The 20,821-nt window shown below is 42.1% G+C and overlaps 1 protein-coding gene across 1 annotated transcript; it reads right to left on the bottom strand.

The window, feature by feature from the left end:
• Positions 1–121: 121 nt before the first annotated feature.
• LOC115926092 lies at positions 122–19,494 on the bottom strand. Its single transcript, XM_030990537.1, has 35 exons — positions 19,380–19,494; positions 18,187–18,384; positions 15,918–16,027; positions 15,132–15,282; positions 14,743–14,784; positions 14,302–14,546; positions 13,845–13,995; positions 13,096–13,259; positions 12,558–12,708; positions 12,172–12,209; positions 11,704–11,949; positions 11,249–11,399; positions 11,058–11,096; positions 10,428–10,660; positions 10,020–10,110; positions 9,571–9,612; positions 9,060–9,370; positions 8,668–8,818; positions 8,282–8,319; positions 7,348–7,498; positions 6,958–6,999; positions 6,442–6,752; positions 6,050–6,200; positions 5,658–5,699; positions 5,143–5,453; positions 4,752–4,902; positions 4,365–4,402; positions 3,461–3,611; positions 3,270–3,308; positions 2,565–2,803; positions 2,172–2,321; positions 1,414–1,602; positions 900–1,050; positions 710–748; positions 122–321 (listed from the first exon to the last, which is right to left on the bottom strand). Exons 1-35 carry the CDS (start codon positions 19,492–19,494, stop codon positions 122–124), a joined length of 5,022 nt encoding a protein of 1,673 aa, XP_030846397.1.
• Positions 19,495–20,821: the final 1,327 nt, after the last annotated feature.

The raw sequence follows: 20,821 nt of genomic DNA, 5'->3' as shown, positions 1-20,821 counted from the left end.
TGCTGCACTAACCAATGGCTTGCCAGAGGAGTCCAGTACATCACTGAAAGATTGAGTGTTGCTACAAATACCGTCAGGATGATTCTAACTTCTGGACTTTCATTTGTATTTCCCTGCAGCTTCAAGCATGTACTTCAACCTTTGTGTTGAATTGGACGTTCAATTTGGGGTTTTGGTCGCGGTTGTCCTCAGGATTGGACTGTAGCTCGAATGTCCAAGGTTTGTCAGCGTTGATATCAGTTGACTGATCTTCAGACGCTGGAGTTGTAGAACGGCTACTCTCAAGTCCTTGCTCGCCGTCCATTGCCTCCATACAGTATCCTTGAAAGAAAGACATTCAGAATATCAGAATGGTTTTGGAATTGAAATTAGTTGGAGTTGGGAAATAACCGCGGTCAATCAAGTACTTTGAATAGAGAATGCAAAAGCCATCTCACCAAAAGTATCGGGAAAATGCAAATTACCCCCCACCCGAAAAAAACCCCAACAACAACAACAACCACGCATACCTGCTGTGGTGGATGTAGAGGTCTGGGTAGTTGTTGTCACAACTGTTTAAGGAGAGAAAAATACAACATTGTGGTGTTTTCAGGGTACAATTTCGCGCCAGTGACTGTTGATCTGTACAGAGAATGCCATCTAAAAATCTTGACATGCACTACTCTTTTCGTGCAATATTTTGTTTTGCCGGAAAACGAAGGATGTTTACCTTTAGTCGTCGTTGCAGCCGGAGTTGTGGTCGTTATTTCTGTAAAAGACAAGAAGAGGAACGGATTAGAAAATGATATTATTCAATTGTCTTTAAAATATGCTCGCTAGAATATTTCATTGAGACGCCTTTGCGGTTACAGAAAAAATGCCGATGGAGAATCGATCTGAGGTTGAGTATCAAGACGTACCTTCCATGCAACCCAGGAAATCAACACGCAAACTTCCGGAGTCCTCTGTGTCAAATGACAGAATCTCCAGTCGAAGTTCTTCGATTCTAGTCACTGGAGTAGGCAAGATTGCAGTCACAGGCCTTCTACCATTCAGGGTGGCCTCGACAATCTGGGCAAGAAAACACAAATTTCATTTAGTTACAGAGGTTTGCAAGATTTGGGTATTTAGGACATGAATCGAGAGGTATATACCCAATTTTTTTTTAAATTCTAGGTTATCGTAGTGCAAAAAGGAACCAGACTATTTTTCCTTCCAGCCCCGCTTTGGTTACATTGATTTTAATGGAAGCAATGAAATGGGTGCAACATGATAATGATCTTTTGATTGATGAAGCTTATGGAAAACTTACGAGTGGTTTGCCCGAGAAATCCAGCACATCAGTGTAAATTTGGGTTGATCGATCCCGGACCAACGGAATTATTCGGACCGTTGGGATTGGTCGCTGTCTCCCTGGAGCTTCAAGGCGTGCACTAGGACTTCGGTGTTAAACTTGACGTCCAGTTTAGGGGTTTTGGTCGCGGTTGTCCTCAGGATTGGACTGTAGCTCGAATGTCCAAGGTTTATCAGCGTTGATATCAGTTGACTGAGCTTCAGACGCTGGAGTTGTAGAACGGCTACTCTCAAGTCCTTGCTCGCCGTCCATTGGCTCCATACAGTATCCTTGAAAGAAAGACATTCAGAATATCAGAATGTTGTTGGAATTGAAATGAGTTGGAGTTTGGAAATAAACCGCGGTCAATCAAGTACTTTGAACAGAGAATGCAAAAGCCATCTCTCCAAAAGTATCTGGAAAATGCAAATACCCCCAACCGAAAAAGAACCCAACAACACACAACACAACAACAACAACGCATACCTGCTGTGAGGATGTAGAGGTCTGGGTAGTTGTTGTCACAACTGTTTAAGGAGAGAAAAAACAACATTGTGAGTAATTCAGGGTACAATTTCGCGCCAGTGACTGTTGATCTGTTTAAGAGAATGCCATCTAAAAATCTTGACATGCACTACTCTTTTTCGTGCAATATTTGTTTTGCCGGAAAATGAAAGATGTTTACCTTAGTCGTCGTTGCAGCCGGAGTTGTGGTCGTTATTTCTGTAAAAGACAAGAAGAAGAACGGATTAGAAATGATATTATTCAATTGTCTTTTAAAAATTTCATTTAGAACCCTTTGCGGTTACAGAAAAAATGCCAATGGAGAATCGATCTGAGCTTGAGTATCAAGACGTACCTTCCATGCAACCCAGGAAATCAACACGCAAACTTCCGAGTCCTCTGTGTCAATTGACAGAATCTCCAGTCGAAGTTCTTCGATTCTAGTCACTGGAGTAGGCAAGATTGCAGTCACAGGCCTTCTACCATTCAGGGTGGCCTCGACAATCTGGGCAAGAAAACACAAATTTCATTTAGTTACAGAGGTTTGCAAGATTTGGGTATTTAGGACATGAATCGAGAGGTATATACCCAATTTTTTTTTAAATTCTAGGTTATCGTAGTGCAAAAAGGAACCAGACTATTTTTTCCTTCCAGCCCCGCTTTGGTTACGTTGATTTTAATGGAAGCAATGAAATGGGTGCAACATGATAATGGTCTTTTGATTGATGAAGCTTATGGAAAAACTTACGAGTGGTTTGCCCGAGGAATCCAGCACATCAGTGTAAATTTGGGTTGATCGATCCCGGACCAACGAAATTATTCGGACCGTTTGGGATTGGTCGCTGTCTCCCTGGAGCTTCAAGGCGTGCACTTGGACTTCGGTGTTAAACTTGACGTCCAGTTTGGGGTTTTGGTCGCGGTTGTCCTCAGGATTGGACTGTAGCTCGAATGTCCAAGGTTTATCAGCGTTGATATCAGTTGACTGATCTTCAACGCTGGAGTTGTAGAACGGCTACTCTCAAGTCCTTGCTCGCCGTCCATTGCCTCCATACAGTATCCTTGAAAGAAAGACATTTAGAATATCAGAATGTTGCTGGAATTGAAATTAGTTGGAGTTGGGAAATAAACCGCGGTCAATCAAGTACTTTGAATAGAGAATGCAAAAGCCATCTCACCAAAGTATCGGGAAAATGCAAACTCCCCCCCCCCCCGAAAAAAACCCAACAACAACAACACAACAACAACGCATACCTGCTGTGGTGGATGTAGAGGTCTGGGTAGTTGTTTTGTCACAACTGTTTAAGGAGAGAAAAATACAATATTGTGAGTGTTTTCAGGGTACAATTTCGCGCCAGTGACTGTTGATCTGTACAGAGAATGCCATCTAAAAATCTTGACATGCACTACTCTTTTTCGTGCAATATTTGTTTTGCCGGAAACGAAGGATGTTTACCTTTAGTCGTCGTTGCAGCCGGAGTTGTGGTCGTTATTTCTGTAAAAGACAAGAAGAGGAACGGATTAGAAAATGATATTATTCAATTGTCTTTTAAATATCCTAGCTAGAAAATTTCATTTAAAAGCCTTTGCGGTTACAGAAAAAAATGCCAATGGAGAATCGATCTGAGCTTGAGTATCAAGACGTACCTTCCATGCAACCCAGGAAATCAACACGCAAACTTCCGGAGTCCTCTGTGTCAATTGACAAAATCTCCAGTCGAAGTTCTTCGATTCTAGTCACTGGAGTAGGCAAGATTGCAGTCACAGGCCTTCTACCATTCAGGGTGGCCTCGACAATCTGGGCAAGAAAACACAAATTTCATTTAGTTACAGAGGTTTGCAAGATTTGGGTATTTAGGACATGAATCGAGAGGTATATACCCAATTTTTTTTAAATTCTAGGTGATCCTAGTGCAAAAAGGAACCAGACTATTTTTCCTTCCAGCCCCGCTTTGGTTACATTGATTTGAATGGAAGCAATGAAATGGGTGCAACATGATAATGGTCTTTTGATTGATGAAGCTTATGGAAGAACTTACGAGTGGTTTGCCCGAGGAATCCAGCACATCAGTGTAAATTTGGGTTGATCGATCCCGGACCAACGGAATTATTCGGACCGTTTGGGATTGGTCGCTGTCTCCCTGGAGCTTCAAGGCGTGCACTTGGACTTCGGTGTTAAACTTGACGTCCAGTTTGGGTTTTGGTCGCGGTTGTCCTCAGGATTGGACTGTAGCTCGAATGTCCAAGGTTTATCAGCGTTGATATCAGTTGACTGATCTTCAGACGCTGGAGTTGAAGAACGGATACTCTCAAGTCCTTGCTCGCCGTCCATTGCCTCCATACAGTATCCTTGAAAGAAAGACATTTAGAATATCAGAATGTTGCTGGAATTGAAATTAGTTGGAGTTGGGAAATAAACCGCGGTCAATCAAGTACTTTGAATAGAGAATGCAAAAGCCATCTCACCAAAAGTATCGGGAAAATGCAAATTACTCCCCCCCCCCCGAAAAAAACCCCAACAACAACAACAACAACAACAACGCATACCTGCTGTGGTGGATGTAGAGGTCTGGGTAGTTGTTGTCACAACTGTTTAAGGAGAGAAAAATACAATATTGTGAGGTTTTCAGGGTACAATTTCGCGCCAGTGACTGTTGATCTGTACAGAGAATGCCATCTAAAAATCTTGACATGCACTACTCTTTTTCGTGCAATATTTGTTTTGCCGGAAAACGAAGGATGTTTACCTTTAGTCGTCGTTGCAGCCGGAGTTGTGGTCGTTATTTCTGTAAAAGACAAGAAGAGGAACGGATTAGAAAATGATATTATTCAATTGTCTTTTAAATATCCTAGCTAGAAAATTTCATTTAAAAGCCTTTGCGGTTACAGAAAAAAATGCCAATGGAGAATCGATCTGAGCTTGAGTATCAAGACGTACCTTCCATGCAACCCAGGAAATCAACACGCAAACTTCCGGAGTCCTCTGTGTCAATTGACAAAATCTCCAGTCGAAGTTCTTCGATTCTAGTCACTGGAGTAGGCAAGATTGCAGTCACAGGCCTTCTACCATTCAGGGTGGCCTCGACAATCTGGGCAAGAAACACAAATTTCATTTAGTTACAGAGGTTTGCAAGATTTGGGTATTTAGGACATGAATCGAGAGGTATATACCCAATTTATTTTTAAATTCTAGGTGATCCTAGTGCAAAAAGGAACCAGACTATTTTCCTTCCAGCCCCGCTTTGGTTACATTGATTTGAATGGAAGCAATGAAATGGGTGCAACATGATAATGGTCTTTTGATTGATGAAGCTTATGGAAGAACTTACGAGTGGTTTGCCCGAGGAATCCAGCACATCAGTGTAAATTTGGGTTGATCGATCCCGGACCAACGGAATTATTCGGACCGTTTGGGATTGGTCGCTGTCTCCCTGGAGCTTCAAGGCGTGCACTTGGACTTCGGTGTTAAACTTGACGTCCAGTTTGGGGTTTTGGTCGCGGTTGTCCTCAGGATTGGACTGTAGCTCGAATGTCCAAGGTTTATCAGCGTTGATATCAGTTGACTGATCTTCAGACGCTGGAGTTGAAGAACGGATACTCTCAAGTCCTTGCTCGCCGTCCATTGGCTCCATACAGTATCCTTGAAAGAAAGACATTTAGAATATCAGAATGTTGCTGGAATTGAAATTAGTTGGAGTGGGAAATAAACCGCGGTCAATCAAGTACTTTGAATAGAGAATGCAAAAGCTATCTCACCAAAAGTATCGGAAAAATGCAAATTCCCCCCCCCCGAAAAAAACCCCAACAACCAACAACAACAACAACACACAACAACAACGCATACCTGCTGTGGTGGATGTAGAGGTCTGGGTAGTTGTTGTCACAACTGTTTAAGGAGAGAAAAATACAACATTGTGAGTGTTTTCAGGGTACAATTTCGCGCCAGTGACTGTTGATCTGTACAGCGAATGCCATCTAAAAATCTTGACATGCACTACTCTTTTTCGTGTAATATTTGTTTTGCCGGAAAACGAAGGATGTTTACCTTTAGTCGTCGTTGCAGCCGGAGTTGTGGTCGTTATTTCTGTAAAAGACAAGAAGAGGAACGGATTAGAAAATGATATTATTCAATTGTCTTTTAAATATCCTAGCTAGAAAATTTCATTTAAAAGCCTTTGCGGTTACAGAAAAAAATGCCAATGGAGAATCGATCTGAGCTTGAGTATCAAGACGTACCTTCCATGCAACCCAGGAAATCAACACGCAAACTTCCGGAGTCCTCTGTGTCAATTGACAAAATCTCCAGTCGAAGTTCTTCGATTCTAGTCACTGGAGTAGGCAAGATTGCAGTCACAGGCCTTCTACCATTCAGGGTGGCCTCGACAATCTGGGCAAGAAAACACAAATTTCATTTAGTTACAGAGGTTTGCAAGATTTGGGTATTTAGGACATGAATCGAGAGGTATATACCCAATTCATTTTTAAATTCTAGGTGATCCTAGTGCAAAAAGGAACCAGACTATTTTTCCTTCCAGCCCCGCTTTGGTTACATTGATTTTAATGGAAGCAATGAAATGGGTGCAACATGATAATGGTCTTTTGATTGATGAAGCTGATGGAAAACTTACGAGTGGTTTGCCCGAGGAATCCAGCACATCAGTGTAAATTTGGGTTGATCGATCCCGGACCAACGGAATTATTCGGACCGTTTGGGATTGGTCGCTGTCTCCCTGGAGCTTCAAGGCGTGCACTTGGACTTCGGTGTTAAACTTGACGTCCAGTTTGGGGTTTTGGTCGCGGTTGTCCTCAGGATTGGACTGTAGCTCGAATATCCAAGGTTTATCAGCGTTGATATCAGTTGACTGATCTTCAGACGCTGGAGTTGTAGAACGGCTACTCTCAAGTCCTTGCTCGCCGTCCATTGGCTCCATACAGTATCCTTGAAAGAAAGACATTCAGAATATCAGAATGTTGTTGGAATTGAAATTAGTTGGAGTTGGGAAATCAACCGCGGTCAATCCAGTACTTTGAACAGAGAATGCAAAAGCCATCTCTCCAAAAGTATCGGGAAAATGCAAATACCCCCCACCCGAAAAAGAACAACCCAACAACAACAACAACAACAACACAACAACAACGCATACCTGCTGTGGTGGATGTAGAGGTCTGGGTAGTTGTTGTCACAACTGTTTAAGGAGAGAAAAATACAACATTGTGAGTGTTTTCTGGGTACAATTTCGCGCCAGTGACTGTTGATCTGTACAGAGAATGCCATCTAAAAATCTTGACATGCACTACTCTTTTTCGTGCAATATTTGTTTTGCCGGAAAACGAAGGATGTTTACCTTTAGTCGTCGTTGCAGCCGGAGTTGTGGTCGTTATTTCTGTAAACGACAAGAAGAGGAACGGATTAGAAAATGATATTATTCAATTGTCTTTTAAATATCCTAGCTAGAATATTTCATTGAGACGCCTTTGCGGTTACAGAAAAATGCCGATGGAGAATCGATCTGAGCTTGAGTATCAAGACGTACCTTCCATGCAACCCAGGAAATCAACACGCAAACTTCCGGAGTCCTCTGTGTCAATTGACAAAATCTCCAGTCGAAGTTCTTCGATTCTAGTCACTGGAGTAGGCAAGATTGCAGTCACAGGCCTTCTACCATTCAGGGTGGCCTCGACAATCTGGGCAAGAAAACACAAATTTCATTTAGTTACAGAGGTTTGCAAGATTTGGGTATTTAGGACATGAATCGAGAGGTATATACCCAATTTATTTTTAAATTCTAGGTGATCCTAGTGCAAAAAGGAACCAGACTATTTTTCCTTCCAGCCCCGCTTTGGTTACATTGATTTTAATGGAAGCAATGAAATGGGTGCAACATGATAATGGTCTTTTGATTGATGAAGCTTATGGAAGAACTTACGAGTGGTTTGCCCGAGGAATCCAGCACATCAGTGTAAATTTGGGTTGATCGATCCCGGACCAACGGAATTATTCGGACCGTTTGGGATTGGTCGCTGTCTCCCTGGAGCTTCAAGGCGTGCACTTGGACTTCGGTGTTAAACTTGACGTCCAGTTGGGGTTTTGGTCGCGGTTGTCCTCAGGATTGGACTGTAGCTCGAATATCCAAGGTTTATCAGCGTTGATATCAGTTGACTGATCTTCAGACGCCGGAGTTGTAGAACGGCTACTCTCAAGTCCTTGCTCGCCGTCCATTGGCTCCATACAGTATCCTTGAAAGAAAGACATTCAGAATATCAGAATGTTGTTGGAATTGAAATTAGTTGGAGTTGGGAAATCAACCGCGGTCAATCAGTACTTTGAACAGAGAATGCAAAAGCATCTCTCCAAAAGTATCGGGAAAATGCAAATACCCCCCACCGAAAAGAACAACCCCAACAACAACAACAACAACAACAACAACAACAACAACAACAACAACAACAACAACAACGCATACCTGCTGTGGTGGATGTAGAGGTCTGGGTAGTTGTTGTCACAACTGTTTAAGGAGAGAAAAATACATCATTGTGAGTGTTTTCTGGGTACAATTTCGCGCCAGTGACTGTTGATCTGTACAGAGAATGCCATCTAAAATCTTGACATGCACTACTCTTTTTCGTGCAATATTTGTTTTGCCGGAAAACGAAGGATGTTTACCTTTAGTCGTCGTTGCAGCCGGAGTTGTGGTCGTTATTTCTGTAAACGACAAGAAGAGGAACGGATTAGAAAATGATATTATTTCAATTGTCTTTTAAATATCCTAGCTAGAATATTTCATTGAGACGCCTTTGCGGTTACAGAAAAATGCCGATGGAGAATCGATCTGAGCTTGAGTATCAAGACGTACCTTCCATGCAACCCAGGAAATCAACACGCAAACTTCCGGAGTCCTCTGTGTCAATTGACAAAATCTCCAGTCGAAGTTCTTCGATTCTAGTCACTGGAGTAGGCAAGATTGCAGTCACAGGCCTTCTACCATTCAGGGTGGCCTCGACAATCTGGGCAAGAAAACACAAATTTCATTTAGTTACAGAGGTTTGCAAGATTTGGGTATTTAGGACATGAATCGAGAGGTATATACCAAATTATTTTTAAATTCTAGGTGATCCTAGTGCAAAAAGGAACCAGACTATTTTTCCTTCCAGCCCCGCTTTGGTTACATTGATTTGAATGGAAGCAATGAAATGGGTGCAACATGATAATGGTCTTTTGATTGATGAAGCTTATGGAAGAACTTACGAGTGGTTTGCCCGAGGAATCCAGCACATCAGTGTAAATTTGGGTTGATCGATCCCGGACCAACGGAATTATTCGGACCGTTTGGGATTGGTCGCTGTCTCCCTGGAGCTTCAAGGCGTGCACTTGGACTTCGGTGTTAAACTTGACGTCCAGTTTGGGGTTTTGGTCGCGGTTGTCCTCAGGATTGGACTGTAGCTCGAATGTCCAAGGTTTATCAGCGTTGATATCAGTTGACTGATCTTCAGACGCTGGAGTTGAAGAACGGATACTCTCAAGTCCTTGCTCGCCGTCCATTGGCTCCATACAGTATCCTTGAAAGAAAGACATTTAGAATATCAGAATGTTGCTGGAATTGAAATTAGTTGGAGTTGGGAAATAAACCGCGGTCAATCAAGTACTTTGAATAGAGAATGCAAAAGCCATCTCACCAAAAGTATCGGAAAAATGCAAATTCCCCCCCCCGAAAAAAAACCCCCAACAACAACAACAACAACAACAACAACACGCATACCTGCTGTGGTGGATGTAGAGGTCTGGGTAGTTGTTGTCACAACTGTTTAAGGAGAGAAAAATACAACATTGTGAGTGTTTTCAGGGTACAATTTCGCGCCAGTGACTGTTGATCTGTACAGCGAATGCCATCTAAAAATCTTGACATGCACTACTCTTTTTCGTGTAATATTTGTTTGCCGGAAAACGAAGGATGTTTACCTTTAGTCGTCGTTGCAGCCGGAGTTGTGGTCGTTATTTCTGTAAAAGACAAGAAGAGGAACGGATTAGAAAATGATATTATTCAATTGTCTTTTAAATATCCTAGCTAGAAAATTTCATTTAAAAGCCTTTGCGGTTACAGAAAAAATGCCAATGGAGAATCGATCTGAGCTTGAGTATCAAGACGTACCTTCCATGCAACCCAGGAAATCAACACGCAAACTTCCGGAGTCCTCTCTGTCAATTGACAAATCTCCAGTCGAAGTTCTTCGATTCTAGTCACTGGAGTAGGCAAGATTGCAGTCACAGGCCTTCTACCATTCAGGGTGGCCTCGACAATCTGGGCAAGAAAACACAAATTTCATTTAGTTACAGAGGTTTGCAAGATTTGGGTATTTAGGACATGAATCGAGAGGTATATACCCAATTCATTTTTAATTCTAGGTGATCCTAGTGCAAAAAGGAACAGACTATTTTTCCTTCCAGCCCCGCTTTGGTTACATTGATTTTAATGGAAGCAATGAAATGGGTGCAACATGATAATGGTCTTTTGATTGATGAAGCTTATGGAAAAACTTACGAGTGGTTTGCCCGAGGATCCAGCACATCAGTGTAAAATTGGGTTGATCGATCCCGGACCAACGGAATTATTCGGACCGTTTGGGATTGGTCGCTGTCTCCCTGGAGCTTCAAGGCGTGCACTTGGACTTCGGTGTTAAACTTGACGTCCAGTTTGGGGTTTTGGTCGCGGTTGTCCTCAGGATTGGACTGTAGCTCGAATATCCAAGGTTTATCAGCGTTGATATCAGTTGACTGATCTTCAGACGCTGGAGTTGTAGAACGGCTACTCTCAAGTCCTTGCTCGCCGTCCATTGGCTCCATACAGTATCCTTGAAAGAAAGACATTCAGAATATCAGAATGTTGTTGGAATTGAAATTAGTTGGAGTTGGGAAATCAACCGCGGTCAATCAGTACTTTGAACAGAGAATGCAAAAGCCATCTCTCAAAAGTATCGGGAAAATGCAAATACCCCCCACCCGAAAAGAACAACCCAACAACAACAACAACAACAACAACAACGCATACCTGCTGTGGTGGATGTAGAGGTCTGGGTAGTTGTTGTCACAACTGTTTAAGGAGAGAAAAATACAACATTGTGAGTGTTTTCTGGGTACAATTTCGCGCCAGTGACTGTGATCTGTACAGAGAATGCCATCTAAAAATCTTGACATGCACTACTCTTTTTCGTGCAATATTTGTTTTGCCGGAAAACGAAGGATGTTTACCTTTAGTCGTCGTTGCAGCCGGAGTTGTGGTCGTTATTTCTGTAAACGACAAGAAAGAGGAACAGATTAGAAAATGATATTATTCAATTGTCTTTTAAATATCCTAGCTAGAATATTTCATTGAGAAGCCTTTGCGGTTACAGAAAAAATGCCGATGGAGAATCGATCTGAGCTTGAGTATCAAGACGTACCTTCCATGCAACCCAGGAAATCAACACGCAAACTTCCGGAGTCCTCTGTGTCAATTGACAAAATCTCCAGTCGAAGTTCTTCGATTCTAGTCACTGGAGTAGGCAAGATTGCAGTCACAGGCCTTCTACCATTCAGGGTGGCCTCGACAATCTGGGCAAGAAAACACAAATTTCATTTAGTTACAGAGGTTTGCAAGATTTGGGTATTTAGGACATGAATCGAGAGGTATATACCCAATTTATTTTTAAATTCTAGGTGATCCTAGTGCAAAAAGGAACCAGACTATTTTCCTTCCAGCCCCGCTTTGGTTACATTGATTTTAATGGAAGCAATGAAATGGGTGCAACATGATAATGGTCTTTTGATTGATGAAGCTTATGGAAGAACTTACGAGTGTTTGCCCGAGGAATCCAGCACATCAGTGTAAATTTGGGTTGATCGATCCCGGACCAACGGAATTATTCGGACCGTTTGGGATTGGTCGCTGTCTCCCTGGAGCTTCAAGGCGTGCACTGGACTTCGGTGTTAAACTTGACGTCCAGTTTGGGTTTTGGTCGCGGTTGTCCTCAGGATTGGACTGTAGCTCGAATATCCAAGGTTTATCAGCGTTGATATCAGTTGACTGATCTTCAGGACGCCGGAGTTGTAGAACGGCTACTCTCAAGTCCTTGCTCGCCGTCCATTGGCTCCATACAGTATCCTTGAAAGAAAGACATTCAGAATATCAGAATGTGTTGGAATTGAAATTAGTTGGAGTTGGGAAATCAACCGCGGTCAATCCAGTACTTTGAACAGAGAATGCAAAAGCAATCTCTCCAAAAGTATCGGAAAATGCAAATACCCCCCACCGAAAAGAACAACCAAAAACCAACAACAACAACAACAACAACCAACAACAACAACAACAACAACGCATACCTGCTGTGGTGGATGTAGAGGTCTGGGTAGTTGTTGTCACAACTGTTTAAGGAGAGAAAATACATCATTGTGAGTGTTTTCTGGGTACAATTTCGCGCCAGTGACTGTTGATCTGTACAGAGAATGCCATCTAAAAATCTTGACATGCACTACTCTTTTTCGTGCAATATTTGTTTTGCCGGAAAACGAAGGATGTTTACCTTTTAGTCGTCGTTGCAGCCGGAGTTGTGGTCGTTATTTCTGTAAACGACAAGAAGAGGAACGGATTAGAAAATGATATTATTCAATTGTCTTTTAAATATCCTAGCTAGAATATTTCATTGAGAGCCTTTGCGGTTACAGAAAAAATGCCGATGGAGAATCGATCTGAGCTTGAGTATCAAGACGTACCTTCCATGCAACCCAGGAAATCAACACGCAAACTTCCGGAGTCCTCTCTGTCAATTGACAAAATCTCCAGTCGAAGTTCTTCGATTCTAGTCACTGGAGTAGGCAAGATTGCAGTCACAGGCCTTCTACCATTCAGGGTGGCCTCGACAATCTGGGCAAGAAAACACAAATTTCATTTAGTTACAGAGGTTTGCAAGATTTGGTATTTAGGACATGAATCGAGAGGTATATACCCAATTCATTTTTAAATTCTAGTGATCCTAGTGCAAAAAGGAACCAGACTATTTTTCCTTCCAGCCCCGCTTTGGTTACAGTGATTTGAATGGAAGCAATGAAATGGGTGCAACATGATAATGGTCTTTTGATTGATGAAGCTGATGGAAAAACTTACGAGTGGTTTGCCCGAGGAATCCAGCACATCAGTGTAAATTTGGGGTTGATCGATCCCGGACCAACGGAATTATTCGGACCGTTTGGGATTGGTCGCTGTCTCCCTGGAGCTTCAAGGCGTGCACTTGGACTTCGTGTTAAACTTGACGTCCAGTTTGGGGTTTTGGTCGCGGTTGTCCTCAGGATTGGACTGTAGCTCGAATATCCAAGGTTTATCAGCGTTGATATCAGTTGACTGATCTTCAGACGCTGGAGTTGTAGAACGGCTACTCTCAAGTCCTTGCTCGCCGTCCATTGGCTCCATACAGTATCCTTGAAAGAAAGACATTCAGAATATCAGAATGTTGTTGGAATTGAAATCAGTTGGAGTTGGGAAATCAACCGCGGTCAATCCAGTACTTTGAACAGAGAATGCAAAAGCCATCTCTCCAAAAGTATCGGGAAAATGCAAATACCCCCCACCCGAAAAAGAACAACCCAACAACAACAACAACAACAACAACGCATACCTGCTGTGGTGGATGTAGAGGTCTGGGTAGTGTTGTCACAACTGTTTAAGGAGAGAAAAATACAACATTGTGAGTGTTTTCTGGTACAATTTCGCTCCAGTGACTGTTGATCTGTACAGAGAATGCCATCTAAAAATCTTGACATGCACTACTCTTTTTCGTGCAATATTTGTTTTGCCGGAAAACGAAGGATGTTTACCTTAGTCGTCGTTGCAGCCGGAGTTGTGGTCGTTATTTCTGTAAACGACAAGAAGAGGAACGGATTAGAAAATGATATTATTCAATTGTCTTTTAAATATCCTAGCTAGAATATTTCATTGAGACGCCTTTGCGGTTACAGAAAAAATGCCGATGGAGAATCGATCTGAGCTTGAGTATCAAGACGTACCTTCCATGCAACCCAGGAAATCAACACGCAAACTTCCGGAGTCCTCTCTGTCAATTGACAAAATCTCCAGTCGAAGTTCTTCGATTCTAGTCACTGGAGTAGGCAAGATTGCAGTCACAGGCCTTCTACCATTCAGGGTGGCCTCGACAATCTGGGCAAGAAAACACAAATTTCATTTAGTTACAGAGGTTTGCAAGATTTGGGTATTTAGGACATGAATCGAGAGGTATATACCCAATTTATTTTTAAATTCTAGGTGATCCTAGTGCAAAAAGGAACCAGACTATTTTTCCTTCCAGCCCCGCTTTGGTTACATTGATTTGAATGGAAGCAATGAAATGGGTGCAACATGATAATGGTCTTTTGATTGATGAAGCTGATGGAAAAACTTACGAGTGGTTTGCCCGAGGAATCCAGCACATCAGTGTAAATTTGGGTTGATCGATCCCGGACCAACGGAATTATTCGGACCGTTTGGGATTGGTCGCTGTCTCCCTGGAGCTTCAAGCGTGCACTTGGACTTCGGTGTTAAACTTGACGTCCAGTTTGGGGTTTTGGTCGCGGTTGTCCTCAGGTTGGACTGTAGCTCGAATATCCAAGGTTTATCAGCGTTGATATCAGTTGACTGATCTTCAGACGCTGGAGTTGTAGAACGGCTACTCTCAAGTCCTTGCTCGCCGTCCATTGGCTCCATACAGTATCCTTGAAAGAAAGACATTCAGAATATCAGAATGTTGTTGGAATTGAAATCAGTTGGAGTTGGGAAATCAACCGCGGTCAATCCAGTACTTTGAACAGAGAATGCAAAAGCCATCTCTCCAAAAGTATCGGAAAATGCAAATACCCCCCACCCGAAAAAGAACAACCCAACAACAACAACAACAACAACAACGCATACCTGCTGTGGTGGATGTAGAGGTCTGGGTAGTTGTTGTCACAACTGTTTAAGGAGAGAAAAATACAACATTGTGAGTGTTTCTGGGTACAATTTCGCTCCAGTGACTGTTGATCTGTACAGAGAATGCCATCTAAAAATCTTGACATGCACTACTCTTTTCGTGCAATATTTGTTTTGCCGGAAAACGAAGGATGTTTACCTTTAGTCGTCGTTGTAGCCGGAGTTGTGGTCGTTATTTCTGTAAACGACAAGAAGAGGAACGGATTAGAAAATGATATTATTCAATTGTCTTTTAAATATCCTAGCTAGAAATTTCATTGAGACGCCTTTGCGGTTACAGAAAAAAATGCCGATGGAGAATCGATCTGAGCTTGAGTATCAAGACGTACCTTCCATGCAACCCAGGAAATCAACACGCAAACTTCCGGAGTCCTCTGTGTCAATTGACAAAATCTCCAGTCGAAGTTCTTCGATTCTAGTCACTGGAGTAGGCAAGATTGCAGTCACAGGCCTTCTACCATTCAGGGTGGCCTCGACAATCTGGGCAAGAAAACACAAATTTCATTTAGTTACAGAGGTTTGCAAGATTTGGGTATTTAGGACATGAATCGAGAGGTATATACCCAATTATTTTTAAATTCTAGGTGATCCTAGTGCAAAAAGGAACCAGACTATTTTTCCTTCCAGCCCCGCTTTGGTTACATTGATTTTATGGAAGCAATGAAATGGGTGCAACATGATAATGGTCTTTTGATTGATGAAGCTTATGGAAGAACTTACGAGTGGTTTGCCCGAGGAATCCAGCACATCAGTGTAAATTTTGGGTTGATCGATCCCGGACCAACGGAATTATTCGGACCGTTTGGGATTGGTCGCTGTCTCCCTGGAGCTTCAAGGCGTGCACTTGGACTTCGTGTTAAACTTGACGTCCAGTTTGGGGTTTTGGTCGCGGTAGTCCTCTGGATTGGACTGTAGCTCGAATGTCCAAGGTTTATCAGCGTTGATATCAGTTGACTGATCTTCAGATGCTGGAGTTGTAGAAACGGCTGCTCTCAAGTCCTTGCTCACCGTCCAATGGTTTCATACAGTATCCTTGAAAGAATGACATTCGGAAAGTGAGAATGCTGTCAGATTTGGAAGTGGGCTGGATCACCAAATAATAAAGTCGGACAGACGTTGATGGTGCAGCTGGGTTCGTAGGAATATGCCAATGTGTAGTGGCGGATGTAGACCGGGGTGATGGTGGAGGCGGGGGGATGCTGGCTTGCAACCCCATGTTCAGCCGCTGATGCATGCAAGTTTAGTCATTGGGTTCTTTTCTACAATTGATTTTTTTTTTATAAATTACCCTTTTTTTAAAACAAACTAAACTAAAATGTACTTAATATCAGTTTCGTAGCCGTGGTGGTGATGGGGGTGTTGCAGAATGTGAGATTGCAACGGGATGGATATGTTATAAGCCAAAATGGGACCCTGATGGAAACAAAATTAGGACAGTGATTGCAACGCCGTGTTTTGTAATTGATTGCCCCTTTTTGTTTACGAGTGCCCTCGTTTCCGTCGCGAGAATAAGTGTAGATGTAATTGTGTCGCCATGCAGATCGCCACCAAATGTCCGAAAGTTTCTGATAGGATTTGCTTTTATTCCACGTCCTCGTTCCTTGTTTTCACTTCCCTTTTTTGCAACAGCTCTCATTGGTTTTGTACACGTTTTCTAATCGAGGTCGTCCTCGATTTGACTGCTGTTCTCAATTACGCAATGAAGCTCCACAAGTGTGCCCCCGATTTACACCATAAACAAACCCGGGCGTAAAGAAATTCTTGTGGGATAAAGACCTTTGTTTATCTTCTTTTGTTTTCGTTTGTTCTGTATTGAAATATCAAATTTCATAGCGTTCCGTTATGGGCCAGTTAGATTATGGGATCTATTGTTTTATTGTGTTTCCTACCCCCATAAGGAAACCATGTACATGTGGGCAATTCCACCGTCACTCACGTTTACATTTGTATGCCATGGGGCTACTTTGATTCACTGCTTCTAAAGTATTTGATGAAATTGAATCAAACTAGCCAGACAACAGCCTTGAGTAAGGGGTACTCAAAACTGGAAAGAAAAATTCAATTCATTCATTAAGTTTTTAAAAACATGCGTTTTGTTGGTCGTCACTCACATTACAAAAAAAAAGCACATGGAAAATTGTCCTGCAATTTGGTTGTTACAATCTCCTCAAACTGTAGTCTACAACGCACAAGTAACATATGTTACCTTTCATTCAACCCATAGTTGTAATTAAAATCCCATTTGAATCCTATTTTAGATGCAAGGGACATTAGATTACATGGAGGTACCTTCACTCACGGTACGTCTCTCACGTTACTTTCTCTTCATGGTTTCTAACACGGCACAAAACTGAGATTGATGAACTGCAACATAATGAAACTCTTCAAAAAAATATGAACCTTTCTCTCTGCCTTAAAACAAAAACTCTCAATAACAGTCACATTTTGTATGGTAAAACAAAATGCCAAAATGACTACTAAAAATCCATGATTGTAGCAAAAATACCCCATTGTTTTACCCAAATCACACTTAACTACATTACATCTCAGTGGCACACCACTCAAATGAAGGATCGTGTTATCCCCTTTAATTTGACACCACGTTTGATGTTGTGATGCTTCTAGTTTGGAAGATTTCATACGGTTTCCTCTTTCCTGCCGTGTCCACTTTGCGTGGAAGTGCCCAAGTATACTCTTTTTCATTTCACGGAGGCCGGGTGTCTGCTGAAAGACACCAAACATGTCCATCGAGTGCCCTTTTCTCCTCTACCCGAATCAAATGTCCTTGCTGTGCGACACTGCAACGTGCAAGCAAACCCGCATCAGCGCCTGCTTACAAATAATAGGTATGCAGTCTCCATGGCCGAGCGGCCTTCCACAATTCGGGTGGTTCACAATCCAGTGCGCCACGAAGAGTTTGCTACGGAGAGTTTTCCCCCGAATGTATTGTGGGAAATGGTCGACAAGCAGTGCGGGACATTTGAAATTGTTAGTTGTCCGGTCAGTAGTTTCGTAAGCGTATGATTCAAGTATCTTTTAACCTTTTTCTTTCTACTTATCAATATGGTGTTTTTGTAAGGCGGCGAATGCTTTGCTCCAATCTATAACAAACTAGCTGAAATTGTCTACCGACACTAATTCAAATGGGCAGTGTTTTTTCTACCTTAAACTTAAAAACGGACTCTCCACGCAAACTCTTTGTGGCGCACTGCATTGTGAATCGCCCAACCACATTTCGGGGCCCTAACTACTGTGCTGTCTTGCATGCCGTCAACTTCATCATTCAAGATACAGTTGGAGTGTGGGGCAGAGAACAATGACGACAACGACTGTTCAAAGCCACTGTAGGTTATTTTGGATACACCTTTGATGGACATTCCTTACCGACTGTAGTAGTACTTTTCTCGCATTCCTCTGGTGTGGTCGAAGCACACACGATCTCCCTGTTATCTTGTCCTTCTCTGTCCCCCGGTCCGCACATACACGTGTCGTTGCACTCGTTTGGAACAACAAACGAGCACTTTTCATCTATGAACTCATCGTCACAGTCAAGCTGACAAAGGCACGTCTCATCGCAGTAATCTGGTATTTGTGGGAAGGTAATAAGCTGGTATCATCCAAAAATGGTAGGTAATATAAACTGGTAAAGGCATCCAAAATGATGGGTAACCGTCTATTTCTATGTGCCTCGATCCAACACATTGTATAAAATGTACGACAAACAATAATATTTTCCTGATGAGTCGTTTGGTATTGCAGGGCATTTCCTTTTTTTGTTATACCTTGAATAGGTCTACTTAACTTATGCAAAAATGTCTTGATCAAGCATGCAGACATTTTGAGGCAAGTGAATCCAGTTCACAAATGGAAAATTTTAACTCAGGGATCAAAGTTAAGCTTTGGGCGGTATGTCGACTTTTCTGGCACGGATCTGTAACCTACTTGTCATATACAGTACAGGCATTTCTTTTTGAAGTGTTTCTTATAATTGGCAGAGTTGCAATCGTGTTGGTCGCAAGACATCAAAAGTCATCATATGTTAATTATGTTCATCCAGTCACAGGTCGTCATTGGCTGTTTTCAATTAGCTGTATTGTTTATCCCTTTTATTCCTGACACGAATTGTGAACTGACTTGTGACTTGCGATTGACACACCACACACATTGTATAATTGTTTTTTTCTCTTTCGACAAGCATAGTAGTTCTAATTACAGTAGATGCGTGTGCATCTATTTCCAATTTCAACTTACGAGGTTTAGGAGGCACAGTTCTTGGCTGGGGTGTCGTTGTTTGACAGATAGCAGCTGGTAGCATGTAATTCTGTTGAACTGGCATTTGCACTCTTCACATTCTTCAGTTTCCCAAGTGTCAAATGGCTAAAAAAAAACAACGATTAATTTATAAATGCCATTCTTTCAAATAATATCTAAAGGTTCTTTACAGACAGATTCAGTATATTTAGGAAATTAGTGTTTCATGTAGATATTTTCCTATCAAAATATGGAGTCTGTCACAAAATTGAACTTCTGACGACTTCCATAGCCCAAGTATATTAACACAATATTATAGCACTCACATGGAGGCCATTTGAAATCTAAGATGGCCGCCATGTGGCACATAGGATGCAGTCGTTTAGCCCACCCAGGTCGACACGAGTCAGCCCCGTGCCGTTCAGTTAGCTTTGACGTCATTCTCGGGGCTCACCCAGGGGCCAATTTCATAGAGCTTCTTAAGCACAAAATTTGCTTAAGCACAAAATTTGCTTAAGCACAAAAACGTTTTGCTTAATAAATCAGGTTACCGGTCAAAACTCCATGCGATTGTAATGCTAAGTAAACAACAGCTTAATACCAGTCACAAGCAATGTACATCACATGGAGTTTTGGCCGGTAACCTAATTTTGCTAAGCAATGTTTTTTCGTGCTTAAGCAAATTTTCTGCTTAAGCAGCTCTATGAAATTGGGCCCAGGTCAGGCACCACAAACCCTGCTCATGAGCAGAGTCACTGGTGGAAATACGTTGTTTATCTCTAAAATCAGAGAAATATCGCAGCGAGACAACGGAAATGTCAAGTGGACCCATAAATCAACCTATTTGAAGTTGAAAGTAATTGATCATTAAATCCATTGCGACATTAGAGGCTATATTTCCAGCCCAACTTAATTTCAGTTATGCAATTGATTGAAAGCATTCAATCTCAAACAAAGACCCAGCACGAAAACGGGCGTTTTGTCATGGCTATGGCCGCGGCTACGGGCATCACGTAAGGATCGTGATGGCCCGTGGTTGATCGTTCGATTAGCCCGGCTGTCGTGGCTAATCCGTTTGCCTTTACCCGAGTTGATCCGGTTGAGCTGCCCGAAACCACTAATCTTAACATTACTAAATTCTCTGTTTAGCCCCGAAATGTCAATTGCCCTTTCTACGCAATGAGATATGCATCTGTATTTTCTTAAGTCATTTCGTTGCAGCTTCATAAAGTTGGGGCCTGCTGAATGTGACCAATCTGGAAAAGACGTACGAGAGCTAAGATAGAAGAAAAGCAACCACCAGTTTTCTTACCAAGCGAATGTTGCCATTGTCGTCAAGGCAGCGACACTCTTTTGGTTTAACGCATTTCGTGCCATTGTACACTGTGCCCTGTTTGCATTCACAACACAGTTCTTGTGGCATCTCGTAGCATGCGAAGTCTGACATGCTCTTTCCCGACAGTCTTTGCACACTGTCGCTTCCTCTGACGTAGCACAAGCTAGAAAATGAACAGATAATTTTGTAACTGTTTAGTTTGTGCACTATATGAAGGAATTGTACCTGTTAAATTGATTCGGTTGACCCTAGCACCAGATTTGGTAATTAAAAGAGGGATATATAGTTTTAAATATTTATGACTTATTGTTTGTATATCATGCTTAAGTGCACATAATAAGAGCTGTGGCAGGTCACGTGTGAGTCCATTTAAAGTAAAAAAAGACCAAATTTTGTAGACGTCTACATTTCACACGACATCTGTTCATACTC

This window comes from Strongylocentrotus purpuratus, unplaced genomic scaffold, assembly GCF_000002235.5.
Source record: "Strongylocentrotus purpuratus isolate Spur 01 unplaced genomic scaffold, Spur_5.0 spur5_contig_713, whole genome shotgun sequence".
Classification (NCBI taxonomy): Eukaryota; Metazoa; Echinodermata; class Echinoidea; order Camarodonta; family Strongylocentrotidae; genus Strongylocentrotus; species Strongylocentrotus purpuratus.
Note: the sequence above shows the minus strand (reverse complement) of the source record. Positions and strands in the feature narration are given on the sequence as shown.